Raw genomic sequence first — 18040 nt, 5'->3', positions numbered from 1 at the left:
GGAAGGGGAGCGATGCTCTGGACTGAGCAGTAGGGCATGTGGCAGACTGCCTGCACAACATGTGGGCTATCCACACACTGCATCATTCAGCCTTTAAAAGGAGGGAAATCCTGCCACATGCTGCATGGATGAACATCATGCCGAGTGAAGTAAGTCAGACACAAATACTGTATGATTCCATTTATATGAGGTATCTAAAGTAGTTAAATTCATAGAAACAGAAAGTGGAAGGATGGTTACCAGAGGCTGGGGGAAAGAGGAGAGTTGTTGTTTAATGAGTATAGAGTTTTGTAAGATGAAAAAGTTTCAGAGATCTGTTATATAACATGAATACACTCACCACTACCATGGCCCTGTACACTGAAAAATGGGTTAGATGGTATATTCTGTGTTTTTTCCTGCAATTTAAATAAATAAATAAGAAAGACAGAGCCCAACTACAGTAGAGGTCTCAGCTGGCCAAAGCTGAGAAGCTGTAGGATAGACTATTTTCAGTTTCAATTCCAAGGGCATTTATTTTTGAACTTTTTCTCTGAGAATGTGCTAATAGGAAAGGGATTCATGTACCAGGGGCATTTCTGTGTGACTTGCAATGTTATTCAGGAGGTACATTTATGCCATTGTTGAGATCAATTAATGGCAGGACGTAGGGAGTGAATTCTAGAACATCCTCTGATCCCTAGCAGGATTTTCAGCGGTTCAATCTGCACCTGACACTTCTGGCCCCCCGGAGAATGAAGGCAGGAGCAGGTCCGTCTAAGGAGCAGGCCTCATGAGCATGGGAGCAGGAAGGAACCCTGTGGCCTCCTCCTCTGAGGTGACCGCACTGCCCCTTGAGAACCACAGGCTCAGCTGTTGGACGCAAGGCATTCAGGGAAAGGCTGGAGCTGAATCTTTAGCATTCCCTGCTCATTTCCCACTGAGAAGAGACTTCCACCCCTCCAGTCAGCCCCTCCACCTCCTCTTTACTTCACCCCAAGGCAGAAGAAAATTGTCCAGTTGGTGAAATCAGGACACGTTCACCTGGCAGGGTTACTGCTGCGAGGAGTAGAGCAGACTGTCATTTGGACCAAGGGCAGAGCTATTCCCCTACTCTGACCCTTGTCCCCAAGCAGTGAGCAATGCAGGGTCCCACCTCTATCCCCCACCCCCACCCCAAGGGCAGTCTGGCTCCTAGAGCTTCCTGACCTGGCCTGGGTGGGGTAGGTCAGCCTGACTGGGAGGCTGAGCTGTCTTCATTGCAGTTCTCAGCCCCCACAGCCAGCCCTTACACACAACTGGACAGCCACAGCTTCTCAGCTGAGGGGTCAGCAGCTTCTCACCCCTACCAGCCCGGTCAGAGAAGACACTCAGGGTCCAGGAGCCAGAAGCCAGCTGAGGGCTCCATCCCCAAGTTCCCTGAAAAGGATAAAAGCCCTCAGGCCCTTCTTTACCAGGCCACAGTCCCTGACACCATTCCCCACCCCGCCCTTCTTGCCCAAGAAGCTGGAGGAGACAAAGCCCAAAAGAGGCTTTTAATACAAAGAAGGAAGGGGATGGCCTGGGAAGAACTTAAATAAAGGAGACAAGGGTGTCAGGAGCCAGCAGTGGGGGGCCTGGGGGCCCTGCGGAGAGGGATGATACAGACAGAGTTCCGAGCCTCTTTGATCCGCCACCACCGGCCAAGCCTGCAGGGGTGAGAGGAGCATCTGAGGCAGGGCCCAGCCCCAGCCGGTGTCCACCCCCATTCCCACCCAGCCACCCAAACGGTGCCACCTGCTCCACCCTCACCCCCTGAGGGGTGCATCATACCTGTGCTCCTGCCCCACCCCAGCCACCAGGAAGTCCCCAGCGCTGGAGAACTTGAGGCTATTGATAAAGCCCACCTGGGAAGAGGGAGGTAAGACGTGAGAACAGATCCCCCACCACAGCCCTAGCATCATAGTTAAAGGCCTGGCCTGGGTTAAATCCCTGCTCTGCCTCTGGCCACCTGGGCCAGCCCTCCCTCCCTCAGGACCTCAACCTCCACATCTGTGAGATGGAGGAAGTGGAGTGCGGGCCTCACAGTGAATTTATGGGGATTAAGGAAACACCGTATGCCAAGTATGGCCTGGCTCTTCACCCTGGAGACCCCTTGATCATCACCACTGACCCAAGCCATGCATGTCACTAGAAGTCACTGACAGATCCTGCCACTCTGCCCTAGGTTGCCCCGAGTCCACACACCCTAGCCTGGCGTTCAACCCAGCACCAGCCATGCAGAACTGATGACAGTGCCAGGCCCCTCAGGCCTTTCCCCACACTGTTCCCTGCCTTGTACCTCAGTCCTCAGGACAGGGCCTAGGACAAGGAGGGAAGTGGTAGCAGGGGAGAAGGGAGAGGAAGATGGGAGGGTTCCTGTGGGCCCTGTGCTAGGAACTGGGGCTAGAAAGAGAAGTCACAGCTGGCCCTACTCTGAGGAGGTGCCTTTCTGGCAGGAAAAGGCTGTAAGGGGCCTTGGGAGTGTGGCAAAGACAGGCTGGACATTCAAGCTACACTTACCAGGGGAATGTTGCAGAGAAGGTCAAGCTGCCGGAAGCCCTCTCCGCACCGCCAGAGCCGCACAGAGTTGTTATGAGAGCCTGGGGACCAGGGAGACGGTGAGCACCGCCCACCCTGTGGCCCCCCTCCTCTCTGCCACGCAGGGCACCCACCTGTGGCCACGAGATCTGTGTTGAGCAGGGCTGCCACCGATGACACCCAGAAGGGCTGCTCCAAGCCTGGCTCCCCCCGTAGCCCATGGGCCTCACGCTGCAGGGCAAGTGGCCGCTTCTTGGAGAGGCCCCACAAGGCCACAGAGCTGTGGGCAAGGAGCAGGCCAGTGAGGGGGCAGGGCAGAAAGGCCACATGGCAGGATGGGATCAAGTGCACACCAGCCACAAGAAGCAGACAAATGCACCTGAATTCTCTGCCTCAATGTCCTCATCTATGAGAAGGGTTTACGAGAGCCCCCAAGCAGGGAGTACTCTATGAAGCAAGTCCGGGGGCAGCGGCAGTGGTGGAAGATGTCAAAAAGGCAGCTCTTACCCATCGTCTGCACCCGACACCATGTGCTCTTCGTTGATGAGCTGGATACTGTCGATGGAGCCCCTGGAGAAAGGAACCGTGAGAGGCGTGGCCTGACCTCACCCCCAACCCACGCAGCACCCCGACGCCTAGCACAGCGAGCCGCCCCCACGCCCAGCGCAGTGAACCGCCTTACTGGTGGCCATAGAAGACCAGCTGGGACTCCTCGGGGATCTTCCACACACGCACGGTCCCATCTCGCCCCCCGGCAGTCACGCAGCACTCCCTGCTCAGGGCGTCCAGTGCAGCCACTGCATCCTGGTGCCCAAAACTGGAGCAGAAGATAGAGGGAGGACAGAGGTGGATGGGGCCCACATGTAAATGCGCATGCGCAGAGCCACACACCACCAATCCCCCCCAACACGTGCGTGCGCCCAACTGCACTTACAGCGTCTCCACGTAGGAGTTCTCCGCCACGTTCCACACCTTCACAGAGCGATCATGGGATGTGCTGTAGAGCTGGTGGGTTCCTCTGCGGAACGCCAGCCCCTGGGGGTGCATGGAGAGAGGGCAAATGGGACCTGAACTACAGCAGGCGAGACAGAGGTCAGGCCCAGGCAGGACATCGGGAAAAGCACATCACTGAAAAGCACACCACGTGGCACAGAGAGCCGGCTCCCTGCGAGAGCGCTTTGTGGGGCTCTGTGCGGGGCCAGGGCCACGCTCTCCTGCCCTCCGGCAGTTGCAGACTTCTCAAAGCCTCCCTCTCCCTGGGCAAGCTCGACTCCCTATTGTTTCACCCTGTTTCTGCCCTTTACACCAAAGTGCAGGTTCCCTGAGGATGGGGGCCCTCTGCCCCATTCACCCCGTTCCCCAGAGCCCAGCACCAAGCCTGGCCCACTCAGGTGCTCTATAAAACGTCCACGAAAGGAGGCCCAGCTCCTTACCGAAACGGCATCCCGGTGTCCGGTGAAGGTGTACAGGTGCTGGCAGCTCTGGGCGTCCCAAATGAGAATGAGCTTGCTGCGGTCACCTGAGGCCTGTGGGAGGACGACAATGGTCACGGGCACCTGTTGTGTGCCCAGATCTCATACCCACCCTCAGGGCCAACCCTGCCTTACCAGGTACTTGCCGTCGGAGGAGATGGCCATGCAGAGGATGTGGCTGCTGTGGCTGGAGGGCTTTCCGTCGGCACCCTTCTTGGCCCGAGGGATCACGTGAAGCTTCCGGCCACTCTCCACGCTCCCTGACACCAAGGAGGAAAAGAGGTGCTACTGGGATGGGGGGTAGGACTGCCAGGCAACCCCCATCAAGGGCAGTGTGGGGTCATGGAAAAAGTCCTGGCCTCAGATCAGAAGATCTGGCTCAGCCACTGTGAGTCCCTAGACAAATCATCTCAGTTTCCTCATCTGTCATGTGGTGACAATAATCCCAAAGGGCAGCCATGAAGCCCAGAAGATAAAGGACAGGAAAGTGCTTTGGGACTGATGGTGTGAGGTCTTCTGTTACTACTGTGGGTGGATGAAGACAGTGCTCAGTGGAAGAAGGCTGGGAACCCAGGAGGACCAGGAACTCAGTCCCAGGGCTGTGCAGAGCCTCATGTGTCCTCCAGTCCAACTTCCCACCTGCAGCATCAATGCTCATTAAATGGCACTGCCTCTGCTCCACCATCTCCAATGACAGTGACAGGGAGCTCACAAACCCCACTCCCGGGCAGAAGCCTCCGCTGTCACCCAGAAAACACCTCTTAGGGAACCAACCTGCAACCAGAAGCTTTCCCCATCAGGCCTCAGTTTGCCCTGATTATCCCCTCCTCCCTAGAACAGCCCTCCCAGATGACCCCTGGGTGTGGCACCCCACCCAGACACTCACTCACACTTAATAATGGTGCAGTCTTTGGCGGCAGAAAAGATGGCCAGGTCATCTGGGGTGATAACCAAACATGTGATGGACAGCTGGTGGCCCCGTAAGATTCGAATGTCGGCTGGGGCTGGGGCCTGAACCTAGGCAGGTAGGGGCCAGGTCACTGTGACTGGGGTCAGGAAAGCACCCCTACACACACACACACACACACACACACGCCGTCCTTTCCCACCACCCTGCCCAGATGGAAAACCAGACCCAGGGCTGCCAGGACCAGATCCTTCTGACTGTCTGCCCTAGTGTGTTTCAGGGCAAAGACTCCACAGCCTGAGTCCCCACTTAGGCCATCTGCCCACCAACCCAGGTGATTCCCTCCGATCTGATGCTAAAGTGCCCTGCCCACTCACCTCTTTTGCCACCGACTTCTGCAGCCTGCCCCTCTGCTCAAGCTGCATGGAGAGGAGAGGGGTGAGATCCAGGAGCAGGACCAGCCCCACCCCTTCCCTCCTACCTTCCTCCCTCCACACTCACCACATCCTCCTTCAGCCTCCCCGCCACCTGGTCCTCCTCAAATTCACGGGCTTCAGCCTTCTCCTCCTCTGTGGAGGACAGACCAGGCCAAGTAAACCCAGGCCAAGACCCCACTTATCCCTTCCCATCTCCACCCACCACCTCAGTCCTGGGTTCTGAACACTTGGGCTGTGTCTCATGGACGTTCGGGCTACTTCTGGCAAAGGGGAGGGAGAACTAGATGGTCTCCTGCTCACCCCCTGCCTTTACTTATCAGATCAATCTAAAACCCCCTGGAGGCCTGGCCTGCCCAGGAGGCCATGAGAGCTCCCAGCCACCCTCTCACAGGACAGCCAGCACCAGCAGCCACCAGGTACCTGCACCAGTCACCCATCAGGTTGCTGGGACTGCAGCAGGCAGACAAAGGCATAGGCCCCACCCACCACTTGCCCAACCCACGGGCTCACCTTGCTGCCTGAGCTGCTCAAGGTAGAGCTTGGCCAAGCGCAGCTTCTTCTCCTGTGCGGTCTCCTCCAGCTCCTCTTCCTCCTCCTCCTCAGTCCTCCTGGGAGCCAGGCTGTGGGGAGGAGGGGGCTGGGCTTGAGGGAGCTCGGCCGGCTCCTCTGGCCACTAGGACTGGGACTCCTCACTGCTTCCCTTGCCACTCGACCGCCCCCATTTCTGCCAGCCCTTGTGGCCAATGATCACACATGCAGGAAACTGAAAGATGTGACTTACAACTGAAAGGGCCCACCCAGTGCCCAACCGAAGGATAAAAACAGACCCAAAACCCAAAGAGATTACTGTGAAATCTCTCAACTCCCGAGGAAAGAGAAGGCTCAATAGGCTTCCAAGAAAAATCAGGTCCCATGTACAAAGGGTCAGGAATCAAAATGGTTTCAGATGACTCAACAGCAACAACGAGAGCAGGAAAAAAAGAGCCGCACACACAAAATTTGGAAGAAAAAGCTAACCCCTGGAATGGCGTGTCAGTTAAACGTTTAAAGATGAGTGAAGATACTATCAGAAGTACAAGGTGCCACAGAGTCCTTTTTCCTCCTTTTAAGGATGGAGGATGTGCTTCCAGGACGAGAGAGTAAACTAAGAATGAGGAAGGCATGGAAGACAGAAGGAAACAGAAGATCCAACATGGAAAGCAGAAAAGGTAGATCTCAGAACGACCACTTCCAGACACAAGAGGAGCAGTCAGCCCAGATCTGATGCAAGGAACCAAGAGGCAGACACGTGGGGACCATCATTGCCCCATCCTCCCTGTCATGGCACCATCCTCTACCCCGAGAATGAGATTCCAGGTGAAGCTTAACTCCTCTTGGCTTAACCTGGTGCTGGTGAAATTCTTGCTTTTCCCTCCACACCCCTCGCTCAAGACAAGTCCTACTTTGACTTGCTCCTGGGAGCTGGAGATAGGTCATGGGATCTCAGAAGCAGAAAATCCAGGCAGCCTGTTCCCTCAGATCACGTGCCTGCAGATATCTAGTCCCTGTCAGGTGTCCCAGCTGTTTCCCAGACTCACTCATGACCTTATCCGTTGGAACGGACCTTGGAAACTCTCAAGGAAGCCGAGGCCTAACCATGCTCCAGATATCATTTAGTGCCCGGTACCCAGCAAGTGTTCAGCCAACAGGCTTGGTGCTACCCTCCTCTCATACAACCACGGTCAGAACATCTACTCAGTTTACCCAGACTAATCAATCTATTGTTTATGGGTTCACACATAGGAGACAGAACTCTAAAGAAAATCAAGGGAAGGGAAGTATATAATGTTACAATTCCACTCATACGATATTCTGAAAAAGGCAAAACTTCAGGGACAGTAGTTACCTGGGGTTGGGGCGGCTAGGGGGAATTGACTACAAAGAAGCAGGGGGAATTTTAGAGGGGTAGAAACCTTCTTTATCTTCATAGTGCTGGTGGTTATGTGACTATATGCATCTGCCAAAACTCACAGAACTATACACTACAAAGGGTGAATATTACTGTATGTGATACCTGAATCAGAAAATGAAAAAAAGAAGAAGAAGGAAAAGGAGAAGGAGAGGAAGAGGCAGAAGAGGAGGAAGAGGAGGAAGAAGAAGAAGAAGGAGGAGGAGGAGGATTAAAAGAAAAAGATAAAGAAAAAGGAAGGAAGGAAACCAAAGAAATGATTGACTCAAGTCAGGAACAACAGATGGGGCTTCTAAGTTTCTGTGAATGGTCTAGCTCTGGTGGGTGCACAGAGGTTCATCATTTCATCATTACTCTCTATAGGACAATTACATTTTGTTAACTCTTCTGTAGCTAATACACTTCATGACACATTTTTAAAGTATTTAAAGGTGCTTAGCACAGGGCCCGGCACACACTCAGCCCCAGTAACCTTAGGACTACAAAAAGCATATTAGGTCCTTCTGTGAGCAGGTTAAGGCCAACATGTATGCAATTTTAGAAGCAGAATTTCTAAAGCCAGCTCTTAAGAAAGGCACCAGGATTCCCTGGTATGACAGTTTCCATTCCAGAGTCAGGCCTGACACCTTGCTAGCCCCCTTTGAGACTCTGCAACATGGTCCACCTTGGTCACCTGCAGAATGAAGGAGGTACTCAAAGCCCTCCACAGTCCAAATGCACCTTCCACCTGCCCTTCCACCCTCTCCATTTTCCATTTGCCCACTTAACCCTCAGACTTTCCTCTGATCCCTGACTGCCTTCCCTACCTCTCCATGAGGGACCCTTCCTCATCTCTCCAGACTGGATTTAAACTCCCCAAACACACAGCAATAAGATACACACCCCATCACAATACATTCTGCCTTCACCTGCTCATCTCCAGTCTTTCAGCAGTGAAGCCAGTGGCTGGCATATGCTGAGAGTTGAGGCAAGACTCTCAGTACTTGTGAAATGGTGGGAAAACAGAATGAAGAACTAGCAAGCATTTCTTGCATCCCTCTCTCCTTGTCTGGAGTTCAGTTCCCTGTCTTGAGCCAGGAAGGTCTCACTGGTCTCCCATTGGAACTCGGGGGTCCTCCCCACACAGAGACCCTGCAGGAAAGATGAGACTTCTCAGGGTCAGAAACTGGAGGAAAGAGCCAAGATCTGAGAACCAACGGCCAGAATCCTGGGTTCCAGGCCCAGCTCTATACCCACGCACTGAGTACTCCTTCCATACACCGTGGGCCTCCGTGTTCCCTTCCACTAAGTGTAAAAAAGAGCTTACCTCTCAGTTTCCGAGTCGCTGGAGATCTCTTCATTCATCTTGCTGCCACCCTTGGACTTGCTCTTGTCCCCGGCAGAATCGCCCTAGGAATTATAAAATACTTTATTTGGTCACTGGTCTCGACCACCCCAGCACTGACCAAGTCCCCTTTCGGTCCCTCGAGAGCCACAGAGAAAGGCGTTGGCCCTCGGTTCAAGTGCAAGGCCTGTCAGGATTTGGCCCGCTGAAAGAGAAAAGACGCTGACTCCAGCTGGGATCCCGGAGGGAGGGGACCGGGGCACTGGTCCCCGGGATGGGTAGACCGTGGTCCCAGTAGCGGGACTGATCCCCTCCCGCGGAAACGCCATGCTCACCTTTCGCCGCCGCTTGCTGGCCCCTGCGCCGGCCCCGGCCCCGGCCCCGGAGGCTGGCTTTCCCCGCTTTCGAGCTGCCGCTGTCGCAGACATGGTGCCCACCATGTGTGTTGCCGCGGCCACCAGAGAACTCACGTGGCGGCTAAACCCGGGCGGTCCCGCAAGACTCCAAGCCCGGATAGGCTCCCACCTCTTGGCGGGCCCCGCCTCCCTCAGCTCCTCCGGGTCCTTCCGTAGGTTCTGTCACGCCCCTATACGCCCATAGGATAAACGCCTATGGCCTCGCCTCCTAGAGCTCCTATAGGCTCCCGCGCCAGGCTCCAGGAGGAAGCAAACCTCTCCCTGGCGCTTCCGGCCCAAAGCTTTGGCGCGTGCGCCCTGCCGCTGGCTGACGTCTAAAGAGGGAGGGGTCGGACCCTGACGCATTCTCTGTGTTTGCGCCCCTTGGACGCTGGGGGGCGCCAAAGACACGGAGTCCCGGAACGTGACTCCTCCCGGTCAGGGGCGGGGGCAAGGGTGAACCAGTCTGGCACTAGAAAACCGGGGGAGGGGGCTCCAGACAGCCCCGAGGAGAGGGAGGTAATTCCCGCACCTGGGCCCAAAGTCACTCGGCAACCGGTGGACACGTATGGCATGCCTCAGGCCAGATGAGCAGCGCTAAGGGCGCGTCAATCCCAGGGCCTTGGCCGTGTCTGGATCAAGTGTCCATCCATCCGTGGGACAGGCTGCCGCCTCGGCCTGCCCAGCCTCTGACTCACCAGACTGGTGGCCAAATAGCTGGAATCCTACCCATCCCCAGTTCTTCCTCCGCCCCACTAAGGCTTACAGAGGGTTGTCAGAACCGGGACCGCCTGGGAGGTACTGACCCGGTGGCTGCCACCTCTCCCAGGTCCCTGCTTCTCTTAGGTGAGTGTCCTGTGGCCCTGCCCATAGCCGGCTGCAGGGCTGGACAGGGCAGGGCAGGGCAGGGCGGACGCGACTGGCCCTCGCCCTCTGGCAGTTATGGGCTGGGACCCTGGCTGGCACCCAAAACTCTTCAGCCTGCTGGGAAAAGTTTCTGCACCACTGGGTCCCAGACTCCAGAGGGACAGATCTGGCCTCAGGAGTGCTGGGCCTCAGAGCCACTGCCCACTCTCCTCCATACCTGAGGTGACTCAGCCCAGCAGCTATGCCAGGTCCAAGGGGGAGGGGGTCGGGGGAGCCCAGAAGTGGGAGGGAGGGAGATTTTCCTTTCACTTTCCCTTCTACCTTAGGATACACAGGAGAGCTAGAGAGGGTGCAGAGCCCCCACTCCTTGACCAGAGTGGACAGACCGGACAGGGGTCCTGTGACTGGAGAAAAGGGCGTATCTGGGTTGCAGAGAGCTGGGTTTGGTCAGAGGCTGGGAGGGAGGAGATGCAGGCAGGGGGAGGCAGTGGGAGGTCACCAAAGGGCAAACCCAGTGTGGGACAAGTTGGTGCTATGCCAGCCACGTGGGGTGCAAAGGCCAGGGAGGCCCAAGGGCCCCCTCTGTGCCCCAGAATAGCCATGGCCCCAAAGTGCAAGCCCCAAGTGCAGCATGAGGGCCTTGAGAAGAAGAGGCAGCCAGGTACAGAAGAAGAGGACAATTTCCACTCCACTGCCGAGGCCCTGAGGGCCGCACCCACAGAGAAGCATGTAGTCCGAGTGGACCCCCTGTGCCCGCTCAGCAGCAACCCCGGGACCCAGGTAAGCTGTAGCTTCTGGCCAGTCCTGGTGCCTGCTCCCTCCTGAGTACAAGTACACTCAGACCTGCTCCCCTCCCACTTGGCTCTTACCACTAGCTCAAGGTTCCCAAGTTAGCTCTGTTCTCCCAAGACCTCAGAGGTCAGGCTGGGCTATATCCCACCAGATCCAGGCAGGTCATTTCTGCTCTTCAGACTCCAGGGCCAGTCCCCCTCACTTCTCAGGCCTCCCCCACCATACCTAAGGCAGTGTTCCCAGACAGGGCCTTCTCTGACGCCCCAGCACAGTCTGACCCCATGGGCGGCCCAAGCCAGCCTGCCCTCCCCATCCCTCCTCTGGCCACAGGTGCACAGACTACGACTGCATCCTGAACCAGACCAACATCGCGAGCAACAACAAGTTCTACATCATCCAACTGCTGGAGGAGGGTGACCACTTCGTCTGCTGGAACCGCTGGGGCCGTGTGGTGAGTGCCACCCGCCCACCCTGTGACCGCATCCTCCCCACCTCTCCCTGCTCAACGCATGCTCCCTGCTCCCCAGTTCCCTACAGCTTACTCAGGCCAAAAGGCCACAGCTGCTGACTGTGGCCCCTCCCCGCCTCTGACATCCAGGGGCCCTCATCACAGGGCCTGCACAATAGAGGCCAACATTTACGGTGGGCACTGTGGTAGGCACACCCCTGAAAGTCGTTGGTTGCAGGGAGAGGTGGGCCAGTCAAAGCTCAGCCCCTTCGTGTCACTGGAGGACAAAAGAAAGACTTTGAAAAGAAATTTCGGAACAAGACCGAGAACATTTGGGCAGAGCGGGACCACTTTGTGGCCCACCCCAGCAAGTACACACTTATCGAAGTACAGAGAGAAGATGAGGCCCAGGAAGCCATGGTGAAGGTGAAGTGGCCAGGGAGGGTGGCTGGGCCTGGGCGGAGGGAGGGGACTGCACAGAGCGACCTGGCTGGTTGGGCTCCGCCAATGCTCGGCTCTGCAACCTCAGGCACAGGCCTCCCCCATCCAGCCTCGGTCTGGCCAGTCTGTCTAATGCCAAGGTCTGCTCCCGGTGTGGCTGCCCCTGCCCACGTGTGCCCTCTGCCCCTAGGTAGACGGAGGCTCCATGAGGACTGTGGTTTAACGGGTGCGGCCCTGCTCCCTGGACCCAGCCACACAGAAGCTCATCACCAACATCTTCAGCAAGGACATGTTCAAGAATGCCATGGCCCTCATGAACCTGGGTGAGGGGAGAGGGGCCAGGCAGGGTAGCAGGGGCCCGGGGGTGACAGGGCTGCAGGGCTGAGTCCCCCACTCTCTCCACTCCCCTAGATGTGAAGAAGATGCCCCTGGGGAAGTTGAGCAAGCAGCAGATTGCCTGAGGCTTTGAGGCCCTGGAGGCACTGGAGGTGACTCTGAAAGCCCCCACAGATGGTGGCTGCAGCCTGGAGGAGCTGTCCTCCCACTTCTACACTGTCATTCCCCACAACTTCAGCCACAACCGGCCCCCCCCCCACCAACTCCCCGGAGCTTCTGCAGGCCAAGAAGGACATGCTGCTGGTGAGGGTTGGCAGGTGGGCAGGCAGTGGGGGTACTGAAAAGGCGAACTGGGCAAGGGAGAAGGGGGACAGATAGATGGACTGCGATGGGCAGGCCCTGAAGGACAGGGGAGGAGAAGGCCAGAAGGACAGGGGCAGGGGTGAACAGTGGAAAGACAGGTGGGGAGACCATGGTCCTGGTCATGTGGGAGGGAGGGGGGGTCCAGGGTTAAGTGGACAGACAGGCTGCCAATGCCCATCACCTTAGGTGCTGGCCAAGACTCTGAAGGCAGCCCCAGAGGAGACAAAGCAGGTGGAGGAGGTGCCACACCCACTGGACCAATATTATCAGCTCCTCAAATGCCAGCTCCAGCTGCTGGACCCAGAGGCACCGGAGTACCAGATGCCCCACAGAGGAATGGGACTCGCAGTGGGCACTGTCCCTCAGCCCATCTGCCCTCAAGGGGCCAGGAGGAGTCCCTCACCCTGTGCCTTCTCTCCCCATGTCTCCAGGGCCTGAGGATCGCTCTGGGACTAGTAGGGTTGGTCCACACGTTTGTCGCTCTTGGCACCCAGCTTCTGCTCTCCCCACAGGTGATGCATACCTATTTAGAACAGACTGGCAACAACTACAGGTGTTCTGCTCTCCAACACATTTGGAAAGTGAACCGAGAAGGGGCGGTAAGGGAGAGCTCCCCACCCATCACTACCTTGTCCGTTAAGGAGATGACCATGGCTTATCTGCCCATTAGCGAGTCGGCTGAGCAACTCTGACCAGTTTCCACCAGGCCTAGGTTTTATGCACGTGTGCATGTGTGCAAGGGGGCCCTTGGCCTTGGTCATACCCTCTGATGACCTTGGATGGTGTGACTCTGCCTGTTCCCACCTCCTCCCCACCACAGGGCAATCAGTTCCAGGCTCACTCCAAGCTGGGTAATCAGAAGCTACTGTGGCATGGCACCAACATGGCTGCGGTGGCCGCCATCCTCACCAGCGGGCTCCGCATCATGCCACATTCTGGTGGCCGTGTTGGCAAGGGCATCTACTTCGCCCCAGAGAACAGCAAGTCAGCTAGCTGTGGTGAGGCATCTCTTGGGGCCAAGCCCTGAGTGGGTGTGGGGACGCCAAGGAGTTTGGGGCCCAGGGATTGACCAGCTTGTGGTGGGTCCCGGCGAGGAACCCTGGCACAGTTACTAACTCGAGTGCTCAGTGGGGCATCCTGGGGATTGGGAGCACTCAGAGGAAACCCCGGGTGGTCAGGGGCAGCTTCCTGGAGAAGGTGATGCAGATAGGATGAGTGGACCACCCTGACCTGGGAGCAGGGGAAAGAGGAGCCTTCGAAGTAAAGCAGCCAGTGGGTGGCACCAAGGCTGTGAGGCCGCAGCAGGTCAGCAGCCTGATAGTAAAGCTTAGAGCAAATGCCTGGTGTGGGTGGGGGGCCTGGGGGCCCAGGAGGATCAAGGAGCCTTATTCAGAGAGCAATGGGGAGCACAGCTGAACATGTATATAGCAGGATTTCAAAGGCTGCAGGGAGGCTGTGTGAGAGGGAGAGGTGTGTGTGGGATGTGGGATGGGCAGCATGTGGGAAAGGGTCGTAGGTGTCGCTAATGACCCTTAAGTTTCTGTCCAGCGGTGTCCTCAATGAGGTGATCTCCCCCCACTGGCTCCTCAGCCCATGCTGACCCCATTCATGGAGACCACCAACACCCACCCACCCAAGAGAGCAAGGTTGGAGGATTCATCCAAAAGCAGATGGGGCTGAAGGTTGCTTGAGGCCCAGGGGTCTGCTAGGAGGGCAGAGGACCCGAAGAAGGAGTGGAGGGTGGCCTCAGGAAAGCCATTGCAGGGAGGTCCCAGGGTTGAGGGTGAAGGATGCCAGTGGCAAAATCAGCAGAGCAGGCCAGAGAGAAAAGCCCCTGCCCCAGATACAGTCATGGGGAGGCCACCACTGACCTTGGTGAAGGCAGCAGAGGCCTGGCCTCAGGGAGCCAAGGAGTGGAGGAGGGAGGAGGGAGGGAGCACGGCCAAGACAAGGGGGCTGGAGAAATGGTTGGAGGAAGGATGGAAAATGAACGAACACTTTTCTGGGCTGGGGCAGCAAAGCCAGAGGAGCTAACAGTGCAGCTGAGAGGGACCCCAAGAGTCAGGCAGGAGGGCCCATCGCCTACCCTTAGCCTCCCTGCATCCCCCAGCTACTGGTATGTCCTGCGGGGCCCATCACATTGACTACATGTTCCTGGGTGAGGTGGCACTGGGCACAGAGTACCACTTCACCGACGACAAGCCCAGCTTGAAACAGCCACCCGCTTGCTTCAACAGTGTCATCACCTGAGGCCACACAGAGCCTGGTGAGTCCCAGGAAGCTGCTGAACAGGCCTAAGGGTAGAGGTGGGGCTGAGATGGAGCAGGACTCTTACAGGTAGGAAGTGAGCAGAGAGGGGGATGTGAAGAGGGACAAAAAGTAGCTGGCTTCCTCAGTGCACTCACTCACTTTGTCATTCAACAAACATTCACGATTTAGCTAATCATTCCTGGGCATCCAAGAGGGCTTCAGAGAAGAGGTGTCATCAACTGAGCACTGAAAGATGAGTAGGCAGAGAAATGGGGGAGGAGATTCCAGGGAAAGGGCCCAGCCTGTGCAGTGGTTTGGAGGTTGGCAAGGTGGGAATGAGCAGGCCCTCCCTGTGGCAGAAGTGGAGAGCATAGTGGGCCAGGACCTACTGGTAAAGCCGAGGACCAGTGACCCTTGGGTCACCCATGGCCCTTGCTGTGCCCTGCAAACCCAACCCAGGACACCGAGCTGGAGCTGGATGGACAGCAAGTGGCAGTGCCCCAAGGCCAACCCGTGCCCTGCCCAGAATTCAGCAGCTCCAGTTTCTCCCAGAGCGAGTATCTCATCTACCAGGAGAGCCAGTGCCACCTGCGCTACCTGCAGGAAGTTCGCTTCTGAGCTGTCTGCCTGCACCCCAACTGCCCAGCCAGGGCCCTGCTAGGAGCTCACCCATCCTCCTCAATCTTTCTGCCCATCCCTGGTGTCCCCATATCACTCCTTCTTCCTACTCTTAAACCTCCCTCCTGGGTTCCAGACAGTGATCGCCTCTCCCTCCATTCCTTGTTAGTCCTGACATGGCTGTAGCCTCAGGGTCTCGCCTTCTCAGGTGATGAGCCTGATGAACTGGCATTATTACTGGGACCTGGATACAGCAGTTTGGGGGGCACAGGCTGAGAGTGGGTGGGTTCCTCATCCATTCGGGCCGTCCACTTAGCCCAGACCGTCCTTCCGAGAGGTGTGATCACCAAGGTGGGCCGAACTTCAGGCACGCAGGGGCGTGTTTATTAAATGTTGTATTCACTCACCCTTGGCCTCTGCTTGTCGGTGCCACAGCTGCGCCAGGCCCGGGCCTCCTCACTCTCCACGGCGACCTCTAGGGAGTTCACAGCAGTTCCAGCCCCACTCTCGGGAGCGACCGCTCACAAGGGTTGATGTGGGTCACACACTCCCACCCACCTGGTCAATCTACATCAGTCACTGCAACAGCCAGCCTCCTCTGATCACTGAGCCTTCAGAGGGGACCCTTGCCATCAACTCAGAACTGTTAGTCACGTGGGACCCACCTGGTGATTCTGTCCTTCAGCCCAAACGTGGCCACGCACATCAAGCGGGCCTCATGTCTGGGCACCAAACACCCATGTGTGTCTTATATCTGAATATTATAGACAAGCTGAGAATATGTCCAAGGGGCACAGCTCTGGTGTCACAAAAGGCATGCTAGTTATCACCCCTGGTAACCCTGTCCACAGACGAGGGGTGCAGGCACTAGACAACAGGTCAGGATCTGGTGCAGAGTCACACACTGCATTTTGTTTTCATGTCTCTGTGGCCTCCTTTCATCTGAAACCATTCCTCAGCTTTTCTTTTTCCCCATAACTTTGACACCTTCAACACTCCCGAGGAGTACAGGCCAGTTGTTTGATGGACTGTCTCTCAATTTGGGCTTGTCTGATGTTTTGCAGTGATTAGATGCAGGCATTGCAGTTTGGGCAGGAACATTAGGTGAACGATGTGTCCTCGGTGCACTGTATCAGGAGGGACACGTCCTATTGTTAGTGATGTTAACTTTGATCACTTAAGGTGGTGTCCACCAGGTTTCTCCACTGGGAAGTTACCACTTCTCCCATTTGTAATTAATCAGCAATCTGTGGGGAAATATTTTGAGGTGTGACTGTCCCATTCCTCATCAACCTTCACCAGCTAGCTTTCACATCCAATGATGATTTTTACCTGAAATCAATGGCTTGAATCAACTTTTGCTTAGATGGTTGCAAATGAGTTACCTAATTCCATCATTTCTTCTATATTTAATAGTCCCCTTTCATTCTTTCTTATCAGTATGGATTTATGGGTTGTTATTTCTATGCAATGGGTTATAATCTGTTACTGTTATTATTTTGATCCTTAAATTTTCCTAGCTTTGGCCAGCAGAAGGTCCTTCACGATGACTCCTGTGGCTACATCGTTTTGTGAGCACTTCCTTAGCTTCTGGCATCATGAGATGTTCCAGGCTCATCTTGCACAAACCTGGAATCTGCCATTTCTCCAAGGAGCCCTGGTTCTCTGGAGCCAGAAATGGTATTTAGAATCCAAGATCTGAGCAGTAGGTTTGTTCTTTGATATTGTGTGTCACTGCTTTTAAGTCCTTGTAGCAGAGAGAGCTAGGAAATAGGTCTATGAAAATTAACAAACACATCTATCTGTATCTATTTCTCTAACTCCAATTCAGCACCACAGGGTCCTTCCATTCTTCCCCAAATCCATGTTTATACCCCTTTCTCTAACAGTCAGAGCCTTGGTTCCCAACAACATCAGTACATTTACTTATTTGTTCAATTCCACAGAAAAAGAAGTTCCAGAATTGCTACATCCAAGCCATTGTGAAAAACAAAGTTTCTAAGTAGAGTTCAAGATTTATTGAATCTTATTCAAAATCTCTTTTTGTCTTTAGATGGAGGGTCAATGGTCAAAGTAACAGTTTGAGCCCAGGTTCCAATGTTACTTGGATTAGTTATCTGTTTCCCTTCAGCGTAGTTATGTTATTCATTTGAAATGCTGGTCGGTTCATTTGTTTCTGGTTCTGTTATTCTTGGGTTTTCCTCATCGTTGTTAATTTATTTTTTTTCAATACGTAGAACATTAACATGGTTCCCAAAAGTCCAAGTTGTACAAAAGTCCAAGCAGAGTGTCCTTCTAGTCATCTTAATCCATGCCATCCAACCTGCTGTAGAGGGGGTGGGTGAAGTTTATCCTTCCTGCATTTCTTTTTGCAAATTAAAAAAATAAAAAACCATAAACTACAAAGTGTTTTCATTGTTCATTAAGTGGAAGGGTTTCGGAGGGAGCACTCTCCAACCCACCTTGGTCCCCATCCCTCCCTATTGCCTTGCCCAGTCTAGTTTTCTCATTTCTCAGCTCTTCCCACCTGGCCCTGCTGAGCCCTCCTCGGGCCCTGGTGGCTTGGAGGTTGCCCTGGACCTGCAGGCCTAACTGAGCAGGGAGAAAGCCAACACCTTCTCCTTCCTCTCAACCGAGACCTCAAAAATCCAGCTTCACCTCCTGGAGGCAAATGCTTAAATTCAAGCTGTGGCCAAGTCCAGGAAGTGGTACCTATGTGGACAGAGCCTACGAAACAGGTGCTCTGGGGTCAAGGTGTGATCTAGAACATTCTTTCCCTCTTTGAGCACCACTTTTCTCATCTGAATAATACAGAATCAGACTGGGGCCCTGCAAATTCCAGCAACAGATGAATCAAACCTGGAGGTCTGTGCCCTGTCTCTTACCACCTACATCTGTACTGCT

General features: G+C 55.3%; 2 protein-coding genes across 3 annotated transcripts; one reads left to right on the top strand and one right to left on the bottom strand.

The window, feature by feature from the left end:
* Window positions 1-1499: 1499 nt before the first annotated feature.
* Window positions 1500-9919, bottom strand: RRP9 (ribosomal RNA processing 9, U3 small nucleolar RNA binding protein). 2 transcript variants are annotated; one of them, XM_064496489.1, is made up of 15 exons: window positions 9828-9919; window positions 8609-8691; window positions 5865-5974; window positions 5419-5486; window positions 5295-5336; window positions 4901-5027; window positions 4146-4270; window positions 3972-4064; window positions 3473-3573; window positions 3221-3355; window positions 3046-3108; window positions 2673-2818; window positions 2521-2600; window positions 1792-1865; window positions 1500-1667 (listed from the first exon to the last, which is right to left on the bottom strand). In XM_064496489.1, the coding sequence occupies exons 2-15, from the start codon at window positions 8644-8646 to the stop codon at window positions 1574-1576; spliced, it is 1296 nt and encodes a 431-aa protein (XP_064352559.1). In that variant the 5' UTR covers window positions 8647-8691; window positions 9828-9919; the 3' UTR covers window positions 1500-1573. The 2 variants fall into 2 exon arrangements, with proteins under 2 accessions (XP_064352559.1, XP_010983831.2); XM_010985529.3 differs by lacking the exon at window positions 9828-9919 and adding an exon at window positions 8962-9323.
* Window positions 9920-10163: 244 nt separating this feature from the next.
* PARP3 (poly(ADP-ribose) polymerase family member 3) lies at window positions 10164-17542 on the top strand. Its single transcript, XM_031470460.2, is given in 12 exon segments — window positions 10164-10678; window positions 11019-11131; window positions 11367-11412; window positions 11415-11554; window positions 11760-11892; window positions 11981-12153; window positions 12155-12214; window positions 12455-12616; window positions 12781-12867; window positions 13089-13266; window positions 14379-14534; window positions 14967-17542. Coding segments are annotated over 12 exon segments (1740 nt in total). The 5' UTR covers window positions 10164-10356; the 3' UTR covers window positions 15137-17542.
* Window positions 17543-18040: the final 498 nt, after the last annotated feature.

The sequence above is a fragment of the Camelus dromedarius genome, chromosome 17, assembly GCF_036321535.1.
Source record: "Camelus dromedarius isolate mCamDro1 chromosome 17, mCamDro1.pat, whole genome shotgun sequence".
Lineage (NCBI taxonomy): Eukaryota > Metazoa > Chordata > Mammalia > Artiodactyla > Camelidae > Camelus > Camelus dromedarius.
The sequence above is the reverse complement of the archived record's forward strand: the minus strand, read 5'-3'. Positions and strand labels throughout refer to the sequence as shown.